We start from the raw sequence: 27,074 nt of genomic DNA on the forward strand, positions 1-27,074 counted from the left end.
AATATTAATGCTGGAATATTAATTTTTATATAAAAAAAAGTTTAACTTTTTCCAGTGCCGAATTTTAACCCAATCAAAAAGAATTGCTGATGATTTGGATGCGCACGCTTTGCCACTGGGCTATAGAAAAACAGCATGAGTTTAAATGAGATTGTGTGTAATCAATATAATATTGCCAGATTTATAACGTATTTTAAAAGTTGTTATTACCCCTTGCAATGACTATTGAAGTTTACAATATGCATTCGAGAATAGGTTTGCTACTGTAAATTTTCATTGGTAACACCAGTACGTTTGGTGAGTTCCCCGATGTTGAAGACTTCGGTTCGGCGGTAGCAATGACGGGTGTTCTCAGATGCTAACAAGCCTCAGGCGGGAGTTCGACCCCACAATGTCGATCACGACAACATATCGTCAACTTCCAAGCTCCTGTATACGAGGCTACAATTACTGGTCAGATGGATCCATCCGCAGGCCCTTTCATTAATGAGCATAGCCTCGCATCCGGGGAGTTTGTAAAATAACTCACTGGTTGAAGAGAGCGCCCGTGGCCACGACCCGCCCAGCAGGCAACACTCACGCCTACCGCCTACTTGCAGTGTGCATTTGAGAATCTCACTCAGGGGCTGGACACTCTGTAGGGAGCAGGGAGCCAGTTTTTGTGATACCTCAGCGCTAAATCGAACCTTGGAACTATAAAAAAAAGTTTTTAGGCTATTGTATTTTATTCTATTTAGTTTTAACTTTATAAAACCCTCAATTTATTAATACTTACAAATTTGAGAATCAAATTTTTTGTTAATTTTTATCATGTATTGCACGTGTAAAAACTTGTCAAAACGAAGAAGACAACATCTCGTGATGAAAGTAACTGGCGTGTAGCTGCAAGTACTCTTTCAGTGATAGAGAATTTTTGTGAAATACGCGTGAATTTGACATGTACAGAGTGTATTATGCTACAAGGACAGATGACTAAACAACAATATGATTATTATATAAATGAAGCTTCTGGGACTGGGTTCTGGCTGAGGATAAGGATGCGGTTAATGACAGAACGCCATCTTGGATTGTGACGTCACGACCGCCATCTTGGATGGCCTTGACCTTTGACAATAACCCTTGACTTCTACCTTTACATTGACCCCGGCGGCCACCTTGGATGACGTCACGTCCACCATCCTTGATTCCGCCAACCTGGATTCCGCCAACTTGAATTCTAGAATTATCTGCCATCTAGGAATACACCATCTAGCATTATAGAATTTTCTGACAGTTGGCAATCGAGCGCTCCACTCAACCGTTGCACTTTCGTTACGATGACGACATCGACCGCAAGACTCCAAAACGTTGCACTTTTTCTTACGATCACATCATCGAGGTCCATATCCCAAATGTTGCACTTTTGGTTAGGTAAAACCTTCAGTCCTTCGCCATTTTTAAGTCCGCTATTTTGAATTTCGATACCACGTTCACCATTTTGAAATTATGTCGTCACCGTTAAGGTTGCCGTATTGAAAATCCGTAATTATTAAGCTATATAATCAGACAAAATTTAATAGTAATGAAAAAAAATTAAATACCAATTTAATAAGATTTTAATAACAAAACGCACTTACATCATGGAGTCCTCAGTTTGAACCTGGTGAAGGCAAAAAAAAAGTGCGAGTAATGTTCTGTGGTGGTATATGGTATACTGCCGCCCCCCTCCTTCCCAGAAAACTTTTGTCAAAAAAATATTATGTAAATCAGTTAGACTTTGATATGTCATCTTGTTTTCGTCTGCTAAAGTGCGCTGCAGCCATCGTATATTATTTTTATCCGCTAGAGTGCCAATCACCAGACCGTAGTATCAACTGTCATCTTGCCGGTTAACTTGCCACAATATTGGAAATCTGTAATTAATAACATAGAAAAGTGGGAAAATTCGTAAAATCATCAAAGAAACATTCATTAATTTACTGATTGATTTGATCGCTTCCTGTTCTTGGTTCACTCCTTTGTCAGTGCAAAAAAATTAATTAAATTACACGGCAATTCAACATAAACAGTGACAAGTTCAAGGGGAAAAAACTACACATTTACAAATAAAAAATTATTAATTAAATTCTTCAAGTATAACACCAAACAAATTACTAGATTTTTTGTTCGATTTCTAAAGTCTTAACAGAGTGCAAAGCCAGTCCTTTGCATGCCGTGGCATGTGTTTTCAGGGCAGCTCCAAATGGAAGTCGATTACGACATTTTTTACACAGCTTAGAGTTCTCAGTTTCGTTAAAGGGACAATGATATATTTCTTGATGCCTCGCACCGAACATGTGCACAAACGTCTTATCACAGAAGATACATTCGGGTCTTGATGAATGCATAACAGGTCTGTCACAATTCCTGTTGTGCTTTTTCAATTTTCCATAGCGTATAAATTGGCTACAACACCTGTTGCACTGATATTTAACATGTTTAGAGTTATTATTACAATCGTGTATTATGTAATCACGTTTTTTCAAGTAGGCACAGTTGGGTGACGGAACACCATAAGTTGTTGCTTTCTTGGTTTTTGATGGAACTGCTGCTGAAGACACTGCACACGTTAAAGTCTCCTCCAGTGCTGTTGGAGACGATGGTACACCTTCAATTGAAATCTTGGGAAATGTTACTATCCGGGATATCTGCAGCTGTTGGCGTCGCTGTCGTCATTGCTGCGGTCAGGGTCCCCATCGACGTTGGAGTTGACATTGCTGTTGTTGTGGGTGATAGGTCAGACGGCCGAAGAATCATCAACTGCTGATGGTACAGATGTCATCGAATTCTTCAGCTTTCAAGTCCGAATAAGGAATAACACTCATAAGTTACTGTCGGGAGAGTGTCTTAAGTAAGGAATGTTCAAAAAATCATATTTGAATGTTGATCCAATCGTCTACAATTGCAGCAAAGCCACATAGTTACAAACAGCTGGTTTTTAACAGACACTTGCATGTTATACAATTCATTATTTTATGTAACTCACACCTTGTAGTTCACGAAGTATAGTCCACGTTTCTTTGATAACAGATAAATTTTCGTCATCTTTTGAAGCAAGTAAAAGTCTCAACCTATGCACCACTATATTAATTCTTTCAACGATCTGTAATACAATTCCACAGATGCCACCTTTACTGTCAATTTTCTGAAAATTTCGATAGTCTTCTGTTGTAACGGTAGCCTCATCGACATTAAAATCGTCATAATTCCAGTGATTTTCGTTATCATTAGATTGGCTTGAATGATTTATTGTAACACTTTTTTTTCTCCATAATTTGGCCACAGAGCTTCATGTGCTTCGACACAGTCTTCGATTTGTCCGCTTCAGGTGCTTTTATATTGTTCTCAATTTCGTGGAGGCGAATAAAATTTGGTGTAAATAATTATTTTTCATTTCCGCATTAACATTCAATTTTAAATCATTGGTGAGATCTGGGATAGTATTTTTAGAATCAGCATTTTCACATTCTTCGTAGCCATTATAGTCGTGAAATATTTTGTCTTAATTCCACTACTTTGGTGTTGAAGACTCGGCGTCGTTATCATTAGTCAGCTTAGTTTTATAGATTTTGCGATGTTTTTTCGAGATATTTATTCGATTAAACGATGTCTGGCACTAGCTAGAACAATTTTTTTTTCATACGGATCCAAATATCACTCGCTCCTCTCGTGGCGTTTAGCACATTTCTCAAGGTAAACTTCTTGCTGCAGTAGCTACAACTGTGACCTTTGGATACAGCTGCATTCAACTATTCGGAATCCACATCAGCTTGTGCAACTCATACCAAATATATACTGTTAGTTTTAAATTAAAACAAATACTCAAATACAGATTTCAGCAATCCATCAGCTGGAGATAAATTTGGGTGCGAGGCATCCAGAAAATATATCATTGTCCCTTTAACCTAACGGAACTGAGAACTCTAAGCTGTATAAAAAAAAAAATCTTGTAATCGACTTCCATTTGGAGCTTCCATGAAAACACATGTCAAGGCATGCAAAGGACTTGCTTTACACTCTGTAAATACTTTAGAAATATATATTTTTTTTTTTAGTTTTTTGCTTATTTTTGTACTTAAAGAATTTATGTAATATTTTTTTTAAATTTATATATGTGTGGTTTTTTCCCTTGAACTTGTCACTGCTTATGTCAAATTGATGTGTAATTAAATTAAATTAACTTTTTATGCATTGACAAAGGAGTGAACCGAGGACAGGAAGCGATCAAATCAATCAGTAAATTTATGAATTTTTTTTGACGATTGTACGAATTTTCCCACTTTTCTATGTTATTAATTACAGATTTCCAAGATTGTGGCAAGTTGACCGACAAGATGTCAGTTGATACTAAGGTCTGGTGAGTGGCACTCTAGCGGGTAAAAAATAATATACGATGGCTGTAGCGCACTTTAGCAGACGAAAACAAAATGACATATCAAAGTCTAAGTGATTTACATAATATTTGCCTTGACTTTTTTTTTTTGGAACGAAAGGAGGTAGGGGTAGTATGCCATATACCACGATCCGTCGCCATGTTTTTTGCCTTCACCAGGTTCGAACTGATGACTCCATGATTAAGTGCTTTTTGTTAATACAATTTTTTATTAAATTAGTATTTGAATATATATATTTTTTAAACTTTTAACTAGTTCCCTATTTACTAGTCTATTAATTACAAATTTTCTTGATGCCAGATGTGGTGGATTTCGAAATGGCGGAAGGTTCTGCCGTAACGAAAAGTGCAATGTTTGGGATTGGGACACTCGAGGATGTCTTCGTAACGTAAAGTGCAACGATTGGGAGTGGGTGGGCTTGATAATGTCACCAAACGATTTGTGCGTTTGATAGTGAAGTGCTCGATTCCAAAATAGCGGAAAATTATGGAATTTAATATGGCTATTTCAAGATGCCGAAAAATTCTGGAACTTAATATAGTGGAATTCAATATGGTGAACGTTACGTCCTTCGCAATGGCCATTGTGGTGAAGGTCAAAGGTCAAGGTCAAAATCATTCAAGATAACGGCCGTAACGTCACATCCAAAATGGCGGTCGGTCATTGCCCTCATCCTCATCACGCAGAACCATTCCTAGGAGCCCCATTTATGTACTACTTATATTCTTTATTTAATCTCCCATTGTAATAGTAAAATAAAATATTACAAAGCACTAGCAAAAAAATTGCACATGGTAAACGAAAATATCCGTAGTTCCCTCATACAGATTTTGTACACTTTTGGACTATTTATTGTATACCTACATAGAAGGATAGCATTTCAAAATATAGTTATGGATAACACACATCATTTACAAACTTGGTTTTTTTTTTTTTAAATTGAAATCTTGACAAAACATCATTTATGTTTTTGTCAAATTTCCGATCTTGTGGCACAATTATTAAGAAATAAAAGGGGGATATTCAGTAGCATTGTGTTTCCACTCTGTACTCTGATCTCTGGTGCCTCGTCATTGGCGCGGTTGCTCACAGCTGACTTCCGGTAGTCGCCTGATGACGCGCAACGCTGTGTCCATCGCTCTCGTGTCGCCAGGAGCAGGCTCAGTGCGCCTCGCGTGCCCGCAGCTGTCAGGCAGCAGCAAGTTCCTTTGTTCGTACCTCGGAAAGTACACGTTGCCGACGTGAAAGGAACGTGAGTAGACGGATATTTAGTTTTGTGGACCGGGTTGTGAGTTTGGTCGGACACGCATCGTGTATTTTCAGTACGAACCACTTTTAGTTTTGGCGACCGTGCACCTACTCGTACGTGTGAACCAGCCCTAAGCCGAGTTTACAAACTACGCAAGGAACGCAACAAAATTACGGTCGTTTATAAAGCACGGAAGACGCAAGACGTCACCAACCCAACAACTTAGAATTGTAAAACCGCTGAAAATTATTTTCTTCCCTGTGCTTCTTTTTTCAGTTCATGTTTATCATGAAAACGTATGTAACTGTCCATAATTTGATTTAAATATGGTACACTCTTTCTCTTTGCGAAAGTTTATGAATTGAAAACGTCATGTATGTGATAAAAACATATTTGCCTCTTATGTGCATTACGTCTGCGTCTTTAAAAGTTTTCGGAACACTTCACTTCAAATGTGAATGGGGTGAAACACAAGAAGTTGAAAGTTGGGCGATGCTTGCGTTGCGATTTTGTGTGTTGCGTGGTTTATAAAGGAGCACTTGAAAAAAAAAATCATTACTGAACGTTTTGCGTTATTGCAGCTCTGGCGTAGGTTATAACCCGGTCTAAGGCAGCATGTGGCGCGAGGTCTGTTATCGCTGCTCAACCCCGAGGTCACAGCCGGCTCCCAGCGGCAGGCAGCCGCCCGAGAGGTGCGGTGGGAGCAGCAAGAGCTGTGCGGGACAGGTTACCCCCATTCATCCGTCACCGACCAATGAACTTCTGACCCAACGGAAATTTACAATTTGAATTTTTAAATCGGGGATTTTTAATCGTTTTGAGCGCCGCAAACTTTTTTATTCTCAATTTCAATGATCACAAAAGTAAACTGTTCTCGCTTCATTGAAAAGTCAGGCAAATAATCGCAATTAAAGTTTCGCCTGACATATTTACGTTATGTTCAAACACTAAAATTAATTTGGGGGGGGGGGGGTTCACGACTCGTTAATGCATGCAACTGTACTTATAAGGTCCCATTTCCGAAAATTGTCTTAAAAATATTCGGAACTAGCTAACGCCGGGCATGCGTTGTAAACCTCTTTCATTCTATATATTCAGTCAGTTTGTCGAGAAGGGATTGAACGAACCGAATCTTTTCTTAAATTGTTTTTAGTAAAATAGCGAATTTAATGAAATGATGAAATAATTCGGAATTCATTGTTTTGATAACCATTTGTTGGTGTTTTTAAAGCGTTCGTTGCAACGCTAGGTGATTAACGATATTTTTTGTCTTTCCGTCCGGAGAGAAAACGAATGGTGCCGATGGTTTACCGACTCTCGAGCACGTCACGTACAACTGCCCATGGGAAAAAAACGGCATTTCAAAGTCTATTCCACACACTTCCAATGATTGGCCTTGTGATTTATTAATCGTCATTGCGAATGCAAGGCGAACCGGAAACTGGACTCGCTTAAATTGAAACGGCAAATTGGTTGGAATCAGTGGTATTCTTGAAATTAGAACAACCTTGCCTTTGAAATTTCCTGTAATAATTGTTGCATCATTGCATAGTTACGATTGGTTCAGATTGCGTAACATGATTATCACAGAACCGACCTTGAGCTATAAATTATGCGGGGGCATTCCTACTTAATCCAATAAATTCAGGAATTCTGTTGTATAATTGAAGGGCTTCGTGCAGTATAGTGACAAGCCACATCATGCACAAACAGAGATATAGCAATTTTAAACTTTTACCAAATTCTATAATTCTTGTTATTGCTTTATTTAATGTGAGGATTAATGATTATCTAACTTAATTATTGGAAAGCATATTGGCCACTTGTATTTTCAGCAATGGTGTAAATTGAGACCAGTAGTATTTTTTTAACTTTCATTTGTGTAAATATTTGTGGCTTATCACTTTATTGCTCATCTCAAGTTGCTCAATGTAGATAAATAATACTGTGATAATCACATGTATGTGAGGCATGTCATATGAGTGCCTTTCTTTAATTATCAAATTATATATGTAATAAACACATGTGGTGCATATAGAAAATGTCTGATCAGTTACTATAACATTAGTGCGACTTATTTAACTTAAATTACGCGAACAAACAGCAATACCAAATAGGCAGTAAGTGGAAATAGCACTTAAATACAGTAGTATATTCTTTTTACATAACAAAGTTTAAGTCAACAATTCCACATTTGCGTCAACATCCGTAGCACTATCAGGTTGAGTCCATTATAGAAGTTCTGGTGGACAGAAGGTACAAACGGAAGAAGGCTTCGCACATCATCCAACTTCTTCTTGTTAATCTTCAGTGGTGCTGTATATTTCCTCAGCAGATTTAAAAGTTTTTTTCCCGTAGGTCTGCCAACCTTGCACAAATTCACCTCTTTGTAGTGTTCATTCACTGCATGCTTAATGAAGAAGCTAGTTAGTTTTTCAAAAGTGAACTTGAATGCAAGCGCGGAAGAAAATTTCACTACCTGGTCACATTTTGTTTCCTTAGATTTCCATATATTTTTAAAAGACTATCCATACTAACAAAATCAACTTGTGACATACTTATCACTTTCAAGGGTCTCTTTCTGTTTGCTTTTTTTATTATATCGAGCCATTCTGTTGGTGAAAATATTTGAGAAACCTTCCTGTGGCACTTCTCTATTAAAGCAAAATCTCTGTCAGATCGCATATGTGTGTGTCCAGCTGTAAGAAAATAATGATGAATTTCCTTAAGGCGTTGTTCTTTGATGAGTTGATTCCAAAGAGCTACTACTGGCATGTTCTTATTTTGGTAAGGTAAGTGGACTTTACATCTCGTCAACATAGATATTTTAAACCATAATATTTTTGCCTTTAAACTTTCATTTACATCAATAACTTGACGACTGCTCGTTGCAATTAATATATTGGCTACTGTCAACTGCCGATTGAAGACTGCTAAGCAAAAGCACTCTTTCCTATATTTTATATAAAAATGTAATAATAAATACTTATATTGTTGTGTGATAATGCCGTGCTAATGTAAACATACCAGCAAGATAATGATATGCCACACTTTTTTTCACACCGGGGATATTTATATAGGTTATTAATAATCCAGACAATATAACATAATTTACAACATACTTATGTAAATAAAACTTATTATCTAGTGATAGGGATACAATTCGCAATTGTATTCATGATTGTATAAATATTTTGGCATATCATTAAATGTGACAGTACGTAAATACAATTGGGAGCAAGCGTATGATAAGCCACAAATTACAATTAATACTTACATCAGACGAATTACTTGCAGATTCGTCATCCTTTGGTTTGTAGGTTTCATCCGCATCACTATCATCAAAAACGGAACAATTACTTACATCGTCACTGTCCGAACTTGCCTCAGAAACACGTTTTATTGAGCTACATTGTGGCATATGTTCACTGATGTCGGCCATCTTTAACTGTGGCTTATCATATTATAGAAGAGAAACACATGAAAATGGAAGTTGAGCATTAAGATGATTTTGAGGTACTGCTGCTATCTATTGAGATATTTACTAACCTTTTGCACACACGATAGATACAGCAACCCTGGCTCTAAAATTAATAAAATCTCACTTTTCATAAAAGTGTGGCTTGTCACTATACTGCACGAAGCCCTTCAATTGATGACTTCATCTGGATCGGTAAGGGAATAGATCGACTTAAATGAATACAATTGGAAAACGAATTTGACTTTGAATATGCGAATGAGGCAGTCTTCTTTTTTGCCACTCCACAGAGTACATCCAGATAGAAAGCAAATACTTGATTTATGAGCCTCGGTGAATCATCGTGTGACGTGTTTATGTATGTGATGTGTGACGCAGTCGAAACAGAATTTATCTCGTTCTTCGATAATATTCTCCCCAAACGATGTCACTTGAAAGGAATTGTTGTACTTTTGTATATTCTGTAAGAAATGCTTCGATGGAGGTTCTTGGCCAGAACGCAATGATGCCAGTGGCTCTGGTGGTGGTGTTAATTGTGGTAATTTGACATTTCCGCTCGCACAACATAATCCTGGTGGTTCATGTGGAAATCTCAAAGCATTGCGATGTTGACAAACAGTGCTAATTGTTCCGAAGTCGACCGATACATCCGCGGTTAATTGACTGTTGGATCATATCTGAACGCCAAACGTTTATGTCGTAATGTTAATGCTTGGCAGTTGTTTTGTTGCCGTTCCAAATTATTTTGTGTGTAGGTTTCAACTTAGAGAGTCGAACTCGACTTTATCCGTTCTGGAGTCATAATGGATCGCGCTTGAGAAATTCTTATTAGATTTTTTTCTAAACTGTGTTTATGCTCTTCACCAGTTTCATTTACTCGTCGATCACGTAATCATTTAGTTTGCTTGCGTTGCGCGTACGACCGATATTTCGATGCCTCACAGATGGCATTTATATAATTTAACTACGAACTGAAATCAGTTGAATGTTACAATTTCATAATTTTAACGTTTATCTTATGCTTTGAAAATATGTTACGGTTTTGAATAACCACTAATAAAACACTGAAATATTAAATTCTGGAATGATGAATTTTAAGGTTATATTATGAAAACACGTGAATGTTTTGAATGCACCAAATATATGATAACCACTCCTTAAACAATGAAATATTTAATGCCGAATTTGTTTTTGTTATGAAAACCTGTGACAGCAGAACTCTCCAACTGAACAAATTTTTTTCAGAATTTTCCGGGGATTTTCCAAACAAATCTCGTTTATACAAACCTTGTCTTGACAATTACGAACCAAAAAAAAAAAACATATCGGTCGAACAGTTCACAGTTGATGATCTTTCGTACATGTGGCAATTGATTTATATATTTATTAGGAAAAACCAAACGCCACGATTGAAGCAAAACTTAGGCGTAAAGGTCGTGATATTGTTATATCATTTAATGAATTACTTTGCATATAAAATATACAAAAACCAAACCGTAGCATCACATACAGAATATTTCAACGGAATGACGTACTGACTTCATTATTTCTCGTGTGAAATAAAAAAAAAGCTAAAATAATTTACAACTTTTGATAATGGTTGTGTTTCAAAAGTACTGCAGAAAAATTTGGTCAATTCAAAAATAACTGTCTTGACATTATACCTGCCCCGATGGTGCCAGTTTTCAAACAATACTAAGAAACTAGAGGTTTGTAAAAAAGGGGGGGGGGGGGGTGAATGCCAATCGCAGCGTCTGTCTTGTATGTTGCTTCCACCCACTTCCCTTGGATGCGCAGCTGGTTCCCAGTAATTGAATGATGACAGTGAACAGAAAACGTTTACGACTTAACAGTACGTCGATAGTTTCGGAACTCAGCAAAATAAAATTTAAATTCTTAACTATTTTCTTATAAAATTTCGCTAAAATTTTTGTGTAAGATTATCTTTATTAATTATATATTATATATTAGCTGAAGTGCCTTGCGTTGCCCGGTTTACACAGAGTTTAGAGGTTTCATCTACCGGATAGGAGTTTTTGTTTTTTTGAAATCTCAGAAAAAAAATTTTTGTTCATTGTCAATTGAGCAGAAATTTTTCGAGCTCGACCAAAACTGTAGATTTTATTTAGTTAGAAAATAAACAAACAAACATATTTTTTAATATTTAGAATATATTTTTTTAAATGTTCATAATATTTTTCTAAATACCTAAATATTTAAAATATTTATTATAACATTTTTGAGAGTACTCAGTGTTCTTCAATCGCCCATCCGGAATGTCTGAAGATGTAGACAGTAATTTTCCTCTTAATTTTTATGGTCCAAGTGTGCAGAATTTCAACACGTTTGGAGTCGTGTGTACTTTTGTTTACACGTTAGAAGTTCTACTTCTGTGGACTTGTTAAAATATTAATGTGAAACATTTTAAAACACTGTGTTTGCATATATGTTTTTGTTAAAATGACCTAAATGTGACTGTCAGTACGTCCTACAAACAAAACATTAACATTATTGAGCTGATTCAACATTTACGAGTCTACAGTAAAAATTTGATCACGAAATTATTTCATTAAACATGGCGCAGAATGAATGTAACAACTAATTTCTTGAGTTTCTACAGTGTAATGAATACTGCGCTATCTCTTGCTTTTGATGTTAACTACAGGATTGTCTTAATTTGAATGCCAGCATTCTAACGTATATTTTCAGTTACCATTATTTATTGTTATAACTATAAAATATCAAATTATTACAGGCAATTTTTAGTACTATAGAGCTTTAATTTTTAACACCTACAGACTGTATGATCTGTGATGTTCACGAAAGCAATATATACGTATGGATCACGCCATATTTTCGAGATTTCTGCCCCTAAATAAGTGTAATTTACGTTCGCGCATGCGCTTGATCAGCCGAAAGCTTAAAATTGACTTCCAAAAACGCTCCTAAAGAAGTATAACTTCAAAAACAACTCACAGACACTTCTTTATACGATATGTAATATAGTATATGATATATATAATCTTATAGAACAAATACGGTGTCACAATCTTATTTAACCAACACCGCACAACGTCTGCAGGTATTGTAATTTGAGAGTTTTTACTTCTCAGTAATAACTCTACAGTCTCACACCTGATGGTGCTTTGCAGCCTGCAGCGCTCGTCAGCACTATCGCAACAAAAATGACGTCACTAACACCACTATAAACCATCTGGCAGTGGGAAAGATCACGAGGAAGGTCAGTTAACTCAAAAGGGCATCATTGGAGACTACGTCACCCTTCTTCCAGCTTATCTCGCGCACCGACCACACTTGATAAGGAGTACAACTCATTCGTGCGCTGACATCACGTGACATGGCATATCATTGAGTTAACTGGTCGGAAAAACGAACTAGAGATTTATGTAGATATAAGTGTTTAATTATTTCGATGTAGGGTGAGCTACTTATTGTGCTGATAGCCCATATAGTGCAGTGCGCATGCCTCATTTTGTTAAAACCTCACTTTAACCATAACCGTTCTGTTAATGAGTGAGAATATACTCTGCCTTATTTATCCTTGAAAAACAGTGTACAACACAATCAATACCTCGTGGAGTTTGTAACAGTTATTTTAGCGGCCCACCCACGTCTTTGCTAAATACTATAACCCCACATTTGTGTATGTTTCAACATATTTTTTTATTGTGCTTAACGTGTTAAAGACAGGGAACCACTGCGTCATTTTGCTTGACATGTCGACTACTCGTGCGCGCTGCTTGCAAGCACGATACAGCACGAGCGAGCATGTGGAAGTGCTAGAGAGCGAGAGAGAGCGAGAGGGAGCATGCGGAAGTGCTAGAGATCACGAGAGAGCGATAGGGGGCACGTGGAAGTGCTAGAGAGCACGAGAGAGCGAGAGGGAGCACGTGGAATTGCTAGAGAGCACGAGAGAGCGAGAGGGAGCACGTGGAATTGCTAGAGCGCGCGAGAGAGCGATAGGGAGCACGTGGAATTGCTAGAGCGCGCGAGAGAGCGAGAGGGAGCACGTGGAAGTGCTAGAGAGCACTAGAGAGCGAGAGGGAGCAGGTGTAGGTGCTAGAGAGCACGAGAGAGCGAGATGAAGCATGTGTAGGTGCTAGAGAGCACGAGAGAGCGAGAGGGAGCATGTGGAAGTGATGGAGAGCACGAGAGAGCGAGAGGGAGCAGGTGTAGGTGCTAGAGAGCACGAGAGAGCGAGAGGGAGCAGGTGTAGGTGCTAGAGAGCACGAGAGAGCGAGATGAAGCATGTGTAGGTGCTAGAGAGCACGAGAGAGCGAGAGGGAGCATGTGGAAGTGATGGAGAGCACGAAGAAGCGAGAGGGAGCAGGTGTAGGTGCTAGAGAGCACGAGAGAGCGAGATGAAGCATGTGTAGGTGCTAGAGAGCACGAGAGAGCGAGAGGGAGCAGGTGTAGGTGCTAGAGAGCACGAGAGAGCGAGATGAAGCATGTGTAGGTGCTAGAGAGCACGAGAGAGCGAGAGGGAGCATGTGGAAGTGATGGAGAGCACGAGAGAGCGAGAGGGAGCAGGTGTAGGTGCTAGAGAGCACGAGAGAGCGAGATGAAGCATGTGTAGGTGCTAGAGAGCACGAGAGAGCGAGAGGGAGCATGTGGAAGTGATGGAGAGCACGAGAGAGCGAGAGGGAGCAGGTGTAGGTGCTAGAGAGCACGAGAGAGCGAGATGAAGCATGTGTAGGTGCTAGAGAGCACGAGAGAGCGAGAGGGAGCACGTGGAAGTGATGGAGAGCACGAGAGAGCGAGAGGGAGCAGGTGTAGGTGCTAGAGAGCACGAGAGAGCGAGATGAAGCATGTGTAGGTGCTAGAGAGCACGAGAGAGCGAGAGGGAGCATGTGGAAGTGATGGAGAGCACGAGAGAGCGAGAGGGAGCAGGTGTAGGTGCTAGAGAGCACGAGAGAGCGAGATGAAGCATGTGTAGGTGCTAGAGAGCACGAGAGAGCGAGAGGGAGCATGTGGAAGTGATGGAGAGCACGAGAGAGCGAGAGGGAGCAGGTGTAGGTGCTAGAGAGCACGAGAGAGCGAGATGAAGCATGTGTAGGTGCTAGAGAGCACGAGAGAGCGAGAGGGAGCATGTGGAAGTGATGGAGAGCACGAGAGAGCGAGAGGGAGCAGGTGTAGGTGCTAGAGAGCACGAGAGAGCGAGATGAAGCATGTGTAGGTGCTAGAGAGCACGAGAGAGCGAGAGGGAGCAGGTGTAGGTGCTAGAGAGCACGAGAGAGCGAGATGAAGCATGTGTAGGTGCTAGAGAGCACGAGAGAGCGAGAGGGAGCACGTGGAAGTGCTAGAGAGCACTAGAGAGCGAGAGGGAGCAGGTGTAGGTGCTAGAGAGCACGAGAGAGCGAGATGAAGCATGTGTAGGTGCTAGAGAGCACGAGAGAGCGAGAGGGAGCATGTGGAAGTGATGGAGAGCACGAGAGAGCGAGAGGGAGCAGGTGTAGGTGCTAGAGAGCACGAGAGAGCGAGATGAAGCATGTGTAGGTGCTAGAGAGCACGAGAGAGCGAGAGGGAGCACGTGGAAGTGATGGAGAGCACGAGAGAGCGAGAGGGAGCAGGTGTAGGTGCTAGAGAGCACGAGAGAGCGAGATGAAGCATGTGTAGGTGCTAGAGAGCACGAGAGAGCGAGAGGGAGCACGTGGAAGTGATGGAGAGCACGAGAGAGCGAGAGGGAGCAGGTGTAGGTGCTAGAGAGCACGAGAGAGCGAGAGGGAGCACGTGGAAGTGATGGAGAGCACGAGAGAGCGAGAGGGAGCAGGTGTAGGTGCTAGAGAGCACGAGAGAGCGAGATGAAGCATGTGTAGGTGCTAGAGAGCACGAGAGAGCGAGAGGGAGCACGTGGAAGTGATGGAGAGCACGAGAGAGCGAGATGAAGCATGTGTAGGTGCTAGAGAGCACGAGAGAGCGAGAGGGAGCATGTGGAAGTGATGGAGAGCACGAGAGAGCGAGAGGGAGCAGGTGTAGGTGCTAGAGAGCACGAGAGAGCGAGATGAAGCATGTGTAGGTGCTAGAGAGCACGAGAGAGCGAGAGGGAGCACGTGGAAGTGATGGAGAGCACGAGAGAGCGAGATGAAGCATGTGTAGGTGCTAGAGAGCACGAGAGAGCGAGAGGGAGCATGTGGAAGTGATGGAGAGCACGAGAGAGCGAGAGGGAGCAGGTTTAGGTGCTAGAGAGCACGAGAGAGCGAGATGAAGCATGTGTAGGTGCTAGAGAGCACGAGAGAGCGAGAGGGAGCACGTGGAAGTGCTAGAGAGCACTAGAGAGCGAGAGGGAGCAGGTGTAGGTGCTAGAGAGCACGAGAGAGCGAGATGAAGCATGTGTAGGTGCTAGAGAGCACGAGAGAGCGAGAGGGAGCATGTGGAAGTGATGGAGAGCACGAGAGAGCGAGAGGTAGCACGTGGAAGTGCTAGAGAGCACGAGAGAGCGTGAGGGGGCACGTGGAATTGCTAGAGCGCGCGAGAGAGCGAGAGGGAGCACGTGGAAGTGATGGAGAGCACGAGAGAGCGAGAGGTAGCACGTGGAAGTGCTGGAGAGCACGAGAGAGCGAGAGGGAGCATTCGGAAGTGCGGGAGAGCACGAGAGAGCGAGAGGGAGCATGTGGAAGTTCGGGAGAGCACGTGCCAGTACCGCCTGCAGGAGGGAGCAGGGGACACTGGCGTGGCGGGCGCAGCGGGCGGTGGGGCCGTGCGGAGTTTAGCGCGCGGCGCTACGGGCCGAGGGACGACGGCAGCGGTCGGGCGACCTCTGACCGTGGCCCCGCTCAGTCGCGCGCATCATGGCGGAGAGGCTGCCGCTGCTTGGCGAGGATGGCAGGCGCTACGGCGGGCTGGGGCGACACCGGCGCCGGTGAGTTGCGCTCCGCCGGCCAGCCGATGCACACAGCGGTTATACCTGCCCTTATAATAGACCACAGACGAATGTAACAAAAGTAGTGTAACGGAAAAAGTGACATCATTATGAAGAGAGTGGTGTAACTGCATTGCTATTTGTTGCAATGTTTGATCTACTTGCACTTTTATGGTGACACCGAACAATTGGGAGTGGCGATGCTTAGTTGCTGCGGACACGTTATTTGCTCATTACTCTTATTACACTGCTGGAAACTAAATTATCAATTTTATATATATTTGAAAACACACAACTTACTTATAATCTGTAATTGTAATTCATGGTATTAACACTAAAACCCCTTGAATGAGAAATTAATTTATCATATTATAGTAACAAGTTACTTGCCAAAAGGAATGGTAGCAGCAGCCCTGCCTGCAGAGTCATTAGTGAGTTAAGACAGAACGCGAGATTGGTTGGCCTACGTGAGGAATCATCCTAGCATTTGTCTGAAGTGATGTCGGGAAACCATGGACCAGGACTTCAACCCAGGTCCTCTGTTGTCGGAGTCCAGTTTTTTACCACAACATCATCAGGTTCATGAAAATTTGTATACAATGTTTGAAAATTTAATACGGTAAGTCTTACAAACAAAGCATATTTGGCTAATGATTTGCATCATTTTTACTCTTTAGGTGTTTGCATTTTATAGACTTCCAGTTTTGAGCATAAATTGCAATTTTCTCTATGCACATTATTTTTTATTTTTGATGCTAATTAATACCTACAGTTTATGCTAAAAGACTGAATAAGGGATGGCTTACCACAGTTACATTTTGTATCGGGTGATTACAAACTGGAGTTTTACTTCTGGTGTCATGGTATCATCGTTGTGAAACTAATTGTTCAATAAACCCCTCCTTCTCTTGGCACAAAGTTACTGTTTGTCTAGTACATGTACAACAATCCACTCTTAACTTAACAGTTTGTAATGTGGTTTCTTCCTGTTCCATGCAGAATGTAGTAAGCTTAAACTTGTTCCACTCTCATCACAAGCCATGCAGTTTTTTAAGAACTATTTGTGAAATAAAACAATATCAGCCATATCAACACTACCATGTAACAACACCCTATGCTGCTTTAACCCGAAAGCCAGGTCTGCCAACCTTTACATTATATTAATGTAAACTTCCTCAAATCTCGCCATTACCAGTTATCACATAAGAAATTAATTTAGTGGTTACAGTTTTCAGTTACACAATATTAATTGATCTCATAAAATGTCCCTATCACAGTTCATTACAGCTTCAAATTTTCATCCCTGCAAACACACACAGATGCAACCTCGAAAATAAAGTAATAAAAAGGTTTTTATTTAATATACAGAACTTATTATCACTATTCAAATGGTTATTGTTGTAACTTACAAGACATCTGATTGCGTGATTTTTTATTAACAAAATTATTAAATTTAAGCACTACCACGGGACTTTATAGTTGATGCCAAAATCCTAATACTGGCATATTGCGGATTATAGCATTGCAAAGAAAGCCACTGTTTGCACAGACAGTGCACTCTCTCTCCCTACACAGCACCTAGACTATGGCCGACAGGCTAGCGTACGGTATGGTACGCTATACACTAGGGCCAAAATGGCAATGATAAATGAGTGAAGAAATGCTCAGTTTCTGGTTGAAGCTATACATCTAAGTGGCTGTACAATTTTAGCCAGCACTTTGAAAATATAATTTTCATAACTTATTATTTAACAAGGAAACGCGTAGCATTGCTTTATCTTACGAAGCATGCCACTAATGATTACTGTTATGTTTCAGTGGTGATAATGGTGAGACAGAGGGGATTAAGTCTCTTATTAATAGGAATATAACTGACCCTATTACCTTCAGTGTGTGTTTTTATTACTTGTATAGCCTTTTAAATGGTCGTAAAAAAACCTTTTCAGTGCCTGTTTAGGTAATTTAATTTTTTTTTCACAACTTTGGCATTTAGGAACATTATCAATGCGTTATATCTTTACTGTCTAATAAGAAATTATAATGTGCAGTATCTTTTGTGTGAATATTGTACTCACAGACAATTGTACAGGGAAAGGTCTTAATCCAGCATTCTATGGTTTGGCACATTCTATAGTTTGGCACTGATTGAGCTGCTCATATTCAGATTTTTTCGGGTGGATTTCGATCTTGGCTGTCAGGTCACATTACTGTGCTGCTGGCGTTTGGAGTTCACTCAGTAGTTTGAATTTATGCACAATGTTTTCAGTTGCCTAGCAGGATACATGTCACAGGTACATTTTTGTAATGACGGTTCTAAAGAAATCTATGCTCAGCTTATATTTTTTCTTTCTATAGAGAAGCTGTACAACTTGTTTCTATACCATTGTGCTGTAAAGTAATATTTCTTTAGTACTCCCGCTAAAACTTTTATTGACTTTTAATAATCTGGAAAAATCACTAATGCGAGATGGCAGATGTCTCGGAACGTGCCGGATTAAAGACGTTTCACTGCTTCATTAAGTTAACTGGCGTGCCACAGCTAAGGCCACAATTCCTTCAAGATTTTTCACTTTTAAAAAACATATTATAAATATTTATTTAAGAGCAAAGATTAACACTGTGTACGTGTTAAGAGACATTATCTTGCAACCCTTATTGTGGTTTTAAAATGTTGAGTTGTAGGTCATTATCGTGAGACTTCACACACATGACGAGTGTTGTTGGTTTGATCCTAATGCCATGCATGATTCAATTTATGAGCACATAGTGCATAATGATTTTTATATGATTTTTCATTGCAGTGCTGTGCACTGAGGCTTAAGCAGTAGTGGGCTCTAAACAACTTGGGGTACCAACATTGTGCTCGTAAATGTGAGTTATGCCTACACTTTAGTTGGTACTCAAGCGTTTTGGAGCCCACTGCAGTCTTGAAGGTCCTGTCTGTCAAGCCCAAGTGTATATTTGCATGCTGTAAAATCTTACTTTTACCTTTTGCCTCTGTCTTTTGCCTCTGAGGGTCACTAGGATGAGCATGTCTTGTGTGACTGTACACAACAAGCAATGAAGTTTTTTTTGGGAAGTCTTTTTAAAGTTTTAAGGGTGGCTTCTGGGGACAAAGGGTCAGAGAAGCATGCAACTTCTTCATATTTTTTTAAGACAGAAATAGAGTGAGATGCTACCAAACACTGAAACATATTTCAGAGGGTACGGATGCTGGTGTGGCATCCTCACTTCAGTTTTTCATGGTTTCTCGAAACATTACATTTGGCTATGGCCAATTATTTTTACAATATCCCTGTATCCTTGGCCTGTGCCATTTGGTGTGGCAGTTTCTAATGACCTATCACAACACATTGAGCCTAAGTAAAGAATGGGTTTTAGACAGAACATTAATTTACATAACAACTAATAGATATGAAATTATTTCTTTAACTTTTCTGATAATTTTTAAGTATAATTATTTCTCCAATAGAAAATATACAGTGCAAAGTATGTATACGTAGAAAAAAAACAACAGAAAATATAATAATGTTTTGATGCATAATAGTTTTCTTAATGATTTTTGGTTAATTTTTTTTTAATAAACTGTCATCATCTGTTTGTTGTTATTGTTTGTGTATTTTTAAGCCTTATATTTACTTTGGTTGCTGTTTTGGTTGATTGGCATTTGTTTTACTATTTTTTATTTCCTAAAGGAAAAACAAGCTTTTATTGGCTCTGTCCACTATTAATTATGAACGTTCATAATTCTTTGCTTCTAATTTTGGCTTGTGTAATTTGTCAAAATTGGCTAACTTATAGTACCATTTTATTTAGATCTGAAATTACATAGTCTACTATTGTAAAACAATTAAATTGTCTATATTTGGAACTCAGGTTGGTGCTCATAGCTCTAATAGTCTCGTCAGCAATGACGAAAAACCAAAAGATGAGAAAATGGTATTTAGGTTGAAAGTTGAGTAAAATTATTTCCTGCACCAACCAAGTTTCAAACGTTTACAGTGGTTATTGTTATCATTGTAGCCACTTGTGGTACAAAAAACAAGTAAATATTTAACCCAAACAAAAATTGCTGATAGACGGGATTTTGCCTAAAATAATATTTAATCATAATATTTATTAATAATTAATTTACATTCACTTAGTTAACATTTAAACTACATTTACATTTAAGTTACCAATTAGACAGTTTGAAATTGAAATTCAGAGGATGAAAAAGCTGATTGTAATTAGGGAATATCGGGGATGTGTTCTTCTTCACTTGAAGAGCTGTCATCGTGGGTTGTAGGCACATTTTGGTAGGACTTGCCTAGGCAGAAAGTGCACAAAGCAGCGCATTTCAGACCGGCTTTGCGACAGCTGTAGGCCTGACCGCATCTCTTCTTGAATTCGCAGGAGATTAACTGCAAGAAGGTTTGTGGTGCTGCTTCAATTTGTGTAGATATTGGTTCAAGCCCTATCTCATCCAACTTTCACCCCCAATCTCTATCTCCATTCACTTTTGCATCTGCAAAGAATGAAATTTTTTTATTGTATATTATGAATTGTGTTCTGTAGATTGAACATCAGAGCACTCTACTAATTTCAGAATTGAAAATGAACTTGGGCTACAGAAATGGTATACAATAAGAGTGTATAAATGAACAACATAAGAAATTGAAAAACATGATGATAGAAAATGTGTACATACATACCTGGTGATGTACACGATAAGCATGTTGTTTTGCAGCATCAGTAGTGGTTGGTGGTAAATGAGCCAGGTTTAGCTGTAGCTACTGACCTCACGAACTGGAGGTATGTCAGGTTGTTGAGGATGGTGTCCATATCTCCTCCATATACAGCGACGAGGCACTTCTCCCCAGCTGCGGCTATTTTCTCATAGCTCGCATCTGGGGGAAGGAAGACCTCTGCTTGCCTCACTAGTGCTGGCTTTTAAGGAAAGTGGTCACAAATTTGTTTTTTTCCCTGCCAGAAAGGGGCAAAGGTAGTGTCACACCTGCTGAACGAATGTATGAACATGATTACCCCGGAAGAGTAATCGGAAGTTCTGCTGGTGAATGATGTGGTGGAATTGTGGACATCTGGCTCCCCTCTGCCACCTTTCTAGAAATAAATGTTGTCCATAAGTGAACTTTAGCCAACTAGTAAGACAAGCAGGTCCACATCTTCCTCTAATGAGTTAGCATCAGCATCCTCTTTCGAAACTTTTACCTTAACACCATGCTGCTCAAACCCAGTGCTTAGTAGCTCTATCAGCTTGTGCTTATTTGTGTTGTTTGATAAGAACTTTAAATTTTGTAATGTTGTTGGTAGTTCTAGATGACAGAATTAAGTCACTGTAGTTGAGAGTGGAGTATCGTCTGAGAACATTCGGCACTTTTGGTGCCTTTTTGAGAGGCGTCCCCCGGGCATCAATTGAATATCACAGAAACATTAGTCCCAAAATGGGTTTTTACAAAATTAATTTTGCCTTCAATATGGCCTTCACTGACGTGTTAGGTGCGTCACGAATTTGTGGAGAAAGTAGCCACCATCAACCACAATGTGGGTATATGCATCATGCGAGATGTTGGTTAGAGGTATGAAAAAGGAATCTCATAAGATTTTTGACGTGAAAACGTCTAATAAATCGATGAACGCCGGCTGCACGCACGAAAAAGTGTCCCACTACGGATGTCCCACTACGGATGTGTTCTGTTTGCTCATTGTACGCATGCGTGGCATCTCTCTTCCACTCGATTGGAACAACCATCGATTTGACTTTTCAATCATATTTTCGTCGTTTGAATTATTAATATTATGTAATTTAACGATCGTCCTCCGATTTTCAGCACAATCGGTACGGTTATTTAAAAGTAATGTTGAAAATTCAAATACGTTTTGAACCAACAATGGTGTTTTACAGTTACACATAATAATTCAAATTACACCCGGGATCTTTTGCACAATGTTTTAAAAAATATTGTAACACATTATATATAAGTTTGGTGTATTTGGGATGCGTATTTGTTATAAAATTGTGTTAATATTATACCCCTACCGTGAACAAAGTTTATATATATATATAACATTTGAAACTACATTACCTTAGTATGGTCTCGTGGGCGTATGGTTAGCGTACCTAACTCTTAAACTAAAGGTTGTCGATTCGAAACCCGGCAGCTGCGAAAATCTTTTTGTACTTGTAAAAATAAATATGGCGCACGCAACATTTCAAAAGTAATAAATATATTTGAATTAATAAATGCAAATAAAAGTAAATTTATTAATTAAATTGCACATTTCATTTCACTCCTTTGTATCCATACAAAATAGTGATAATTCAATAAAAATGTTTAAATTTTATTTATAAAAGTATGCAGAGGTAGATTTTATCATGCAAAAGATTGAAAAATTAAAAAAAAAAATCTTCCTCAAAGAATATAATATTTTTAATGCCTAAATGGTTTGGTTGCAAAAACCTATTACGGCTCAGTCTCAAGGCCGAATATGATATTTCCTTTTTTTCTGGATCAATCATTTCATCAATGTTTTGTTATGACGTTGTCACGTTAAACTATCGTCCGTAAACCGACTTTACAGACAACCAATTTTTTTTACAACAATTTATAATTTTGATTATCAGTAATAGTAACCAAAATCATTCATCGAAGCTTTGAACCATCAATATACTGTATTTTAAGTATCACATTTATTTTCAATTACCAATTCAAAAGATTTTGGTTGTGGTTTGGTATTTTTTCCTGTTAAGAAACAGTTTCTCAGTTTTTGATTTCCTTGTTCCAGGGAGGCCATGGAGAATTTGGGCTTCAGTGTGCATTCAGATGATGACCTGGAAGTGCCCACCTTTGTTCTTCTCGGTGTGGAGGGCATGACCTGCCAGTCTTGCGTGCGGTCTATCGAAGAAACACTGTCAAACAAGCCCGGCATACTTGCCATCAAGGTGTGAAGTGTAACTCCTGCTTTCCATTTAGCATTTTGTATTTGACTGTGTAGCTTATACTGCTCTCAGCTGCATTTTGATTACTAGTTGTTTCAAGTTGATATACCTGCAGCAAATTGCGAAAAAATATTTGTGGTTAATCCCTCCAAGTTAGACATGATGCACTTCTTTTATGTAATTGTGTTATAATTTTACCTTGATAAGCAAACATTTGCAACAGTGGTGGCCCTATATTTTGCGGGGCCTTGGACCATTTACTTTTGCAGGGGCCCAATATTTTGGACAGGGGCCTAAGGAAGGGTATGAATTAGAACATAGAGAAAAATTGGGTTCGGAGCTCTCTTCTGGAAAATTGTAAACATTAACTCTTTAAAACTACATTTTCAGCCAATGTAAACTTAAATTTTTGTCAATGGTTTCACTAATTTATGATATGAAGTTTTGATATTCTTTCATGATAAATTATCCTCACGTTATTTTTATAAAAGCTAACAATAAAATTCCAGTGAAATTGCATCACTATATGAGGCAATAAAATCTTTGAACATTTTTCTGATACAAAATCACGAAAACTCGCTTGAATTTGAAAGGTATTGACCAACACTTGAAATTATATGTTGATAAAAATTTATTTTTTGTTTTTCTTATGATATCCATATTTTTCGTAGAAAACTTCAGCTTGCCTGCTGTTACTGGCCTATCAGATATTATAAAGTATTTGGTTCTATTGTACCTTCACCATCTTCATATTTTGGTTAATAGACTAACATATCCTTCACATCTTTGCTGAACTTAATTAAGCTTGAAAAACAGATAGCAAGGGTAGGTTTCTGGTAAACACAATCAAATTACTTTCTTTTTTTTGTTATAATACAGTTTACCAAACATTATATGTCTTAAAGTAGTTCAGTTTAAATCCTCACATCCTTTTGAAAATAATGTTTACAAAAAATATTGTTATAAAAGTTATATGTGCTTAATTTCTTTTTCTTAAACATTTTTTTTTGCTTAAGAGTCTATATTATTTTTATTTTTCGGACTATTTGTTTCTTTAAACATTTCTAAATTTGGCCTAACAAGAACAATTTTTCCTATATAACTATCCTTAATCTATTCAAGTTAACAGACAATTGTCAGAACCAAGTTTTTTCTAAAATGTGTTAGTATTTTATTTTTGGAATTACGAACATTTGTTTGTCCTAACATGGGTTTGTATAATTATGTGTGTGTATTATTAATCTGTCCCAAAAACTAATTATTCTAAAGTAATTATCCTGAAAGCAGTGTTTTAGCATATAATCACATATCCTGTGAGGTTCCTGGTTACCAAGTGACTCATGCTTTTAAAATGCAAAGTTTAGCACAAATATGTGGGTAAAGTGCAGGTTGAATCTAAACCAAGCAGTTGTGAGGCTTTATTTAAACAATTACTATGTAACAGATGTGACGGGCATTATTTTCTCTGTGTTTATAAACGTATATGAAGCTATGAATTGAAGAAGAACATGCAATTACAGATACAACATATTTGTGATAGTTCAAAATGTGGTTTTTTTATCTTTCTGTTTAGCCTTTCAGTGTGTGTGGTTAATGAACTTAAAACATTACCCAAAACTATTTTTCTTGAATTTTACTTAGTGCACTTTTTTTAAATATTTTTTGTTTTTACATTAACTTTGAGAATAATCTTGATTCTTGCAGGTATTTTAAAACCAGCTGGAACAAATACGGTGTTTACTAATTTTTCCTTCACTAGAGTGGTCAGGTCTGTTTCAGTGGATATTTTCTGGGTAGTGGCTGGTAAATAATGTAGTCTTTTAATTTAAATTTTGTTGCAGTAGTTGAGCTTTTGTAATAAGTGCATGCTAAGCTAATAAATAACCCTACTTGAGAGTCTGCCTTTAGGAACATAGACACTATACACGGGACTTCTTAATTAAACATACAGGTGAAACAATTCATGAAAAGTATCCCAGCAATGTTACGTGAATCGGATACCATGTGTAAGAGTTTCACGCATGCGTTCCCACGCAAACTTTCCATTCTTTTTTGTACCCACAGTTTAGTGATGATATGATTGAACATGCATGTTGACTGGACAGGACCTTCTCCCTACTCATTATAATCTCCCTTAGGGCCAGACCACAACATGCCTTACCACATGTGCGATGGTGTGTCAACCACTACCATGTGTGTGTGTATGTGCATGCGCATGAGTGTCTGTCTGCAAGGATGGGCGGTGTTTTTAATAGTAATTTGTTTGGTACGTGTTTATTTTTAATAACAATAAGGATTAACTTCATTAACATCAATAACTTTTGGATGCTACATCTCAGTTACACTTTATTACAATATCATTTGTTTCATTTAGTTAATTGCTGGTTTTGTGTTTTATTAATGAAAGGGATGTGTTTATATAGATAGAATTTTATGGCTTTTGTTACATTTATTAGTTTGTCATTAAATTTTATTAGTTGTTAGTGTATTTCATGACCAGCCACAACTCAGCAGTGCTAGCACACTGCCTACCTTGGTGCTGTCTCACAGCCATGCTCTTCTAGTTAGTGTTAAGTTTTATACTGTTGTTTGTTTTGTGCTTTGACATTTTAACATATTGGCTTTGTATTTTTTTTGCTCAGGTGGACTTGAACAATAAATGCGCTTCAGTTACCTATAACAGTAAAGTGACGAACCCAGAAAGGATTCGGGATGACATCAGTGATATGGGCTTCTGTGCTACCCTGCCAGGATCGTCTTCTGAATTACCTGAAACAAGTATCAGCATAGTCGTTAGAGGCATGACTTGCAAGTCTTGTGTGCAAAACATTGAAAGAATGATTGGCTCTAAACCTGGTGTTATTAATATCAAGGTTTGTGTATATTAGCTATAAAAATTTTTATTAAATGGCTATTACTTTATTTTGTTTATATTTTATGTAATATGTTTAAAAAAATACTAGTGATTTTTTTACCCAATTTTTTAGTATTTCATTGAAGTTCTTTTAATTCTTTAACATTTATAGCAGCCAAGACTTAATTTAAAAAAATTTTTATTGACTAATTGTTGAAGAAAAAAATTTGCTTCTAGGTGTCATTGGAAGAGAGTCTAGCACAAATTGTATACAACACATCACTTGTAACTCCAGAGGAATTATGCTCAGCCATTGATGACATGGGATTTGAGGCATCCTTGAAGTCTGGATCCAGTGTGCTGTTTCATGTGGAGGGAATGACTGGAAGCTCGTGTGTTCAGAACATCGAGAAGGCTGTTTCACAGAAACCTGGAGTACTGTCTGTGAAAGTAGAAATTCCACAGAAAGAAGTTCAAGTCGATTTCAATTCAGAGGATATCACTGCTGAAAAAATTGCTAAGCACATAAATGATTTAGGTTTTAAGGCTCGTGTTAAGGAACTAACTGGATATATGGTTAATAAAGGTAAGACTTCTTTGTTAGTAACACATGCCAGAACAAAAGTTTGTAATACCATCATAAAATGTAGTCAAAGATATTCCATGTTTTATTTTCCTAGGCACTGCTTGCATTTAACCCCCAGTGCCCATATGGAATATAGCATGTATGACAGGCATGCGGTATGTTCTTAAACTAGGCCTGCTCACATACCCTTACTGCTGGTGTATGTGGCTTGCAATCCAAAACCATCACAAGCATCATTTATTCTCTTGTTCTTGCACTGACATGCCATGCTGACAAATACATGACTTTGACAGGATTCAAACTGTCGCCTTACTGTCAGCTGACCATGCACAGCAAGATGTTGCTGACTGGTTACATGTACTGCAAAGCAGTATCTAAAATGAGACAGTACAGAGACGTAGGCAATGTGCACAATAGGCAGGAAAGTGTCCTGATGTTACAACACCACACCAGATTCTCTTAGTTTAAGCGGCAACCCTTAGGTCGCACAAATCAACTGCCCAACCTCTCCGTTATGACTTAGCTGATCAACAGGCTTTTGTAACTCTGCTCAAACTGTATGTAGATAACTCCATCATTCCAGAATGCTAATGAAAACATTTGCACAAAATCAATGTAATTGGGCCTGTAGATGAACCATGGATCTAGACTATTTGCATTGGACACGTGCAGACT

General features: G+C 38.6%; 1 protein-coding gene across 3 annotated transcripts in view; it reads left to right on the top strand.

Moving 5' to 3' along the window:
* The window catches only part of LOC134529555 (copper-transporting ATPase 1), a 127,903-nt gene that overhangs the window by 37,765 nt on the left and 63,064 nt on the right, over window positions 1-27,074 (top strand). Inside the window, exons 1-4 of one of the 3 annotated variants that reach the window (XM_063363775.1) lie at window positions 5,571-5,664; window positions 22,806-22,962; window positions 25,602-25,832; window positions 26,051-26,399. In XM_063363775.1, the coding sequence (XP_063219845.1) occupies window positions 22,813-22,962; window positions 25,602-25,832; window positions 26,051-26,399 (730 nt within the window). In that variant the 5' untranslated portion in view covers window positions 5,571-5,664; window positions 22,806-22,812. Of the gene's footprint in view, window positions 1-5,570; window positions 5,665-15,877; window positions 16,020-22,805; window positions 22,963-25,601; window positions 25,833-26,050; window positions 26,400-27,074 lie in introns of those variants that run through there. The other 2 variants (XM_063363774.1, XM_063363773.1) reach the window with 2 other exon arrangements.

This window comes from Bacillus rossius, chromosome 2 (genome assembly GCF_032445375.1).
Source record: "Bacillus rossius redtenbacheri isolate Brsri chromosome 2, Brsri_v3, whole genome shotgun sequence".
In the NCBI taxonomy this organism is placed as follows: domain Eukaryota; kingdom Metazoa; phylum Arthropoda; class Insecta; order Phasmatodea; family Bacillidae; genus Bacillus; species Bacillus rossius.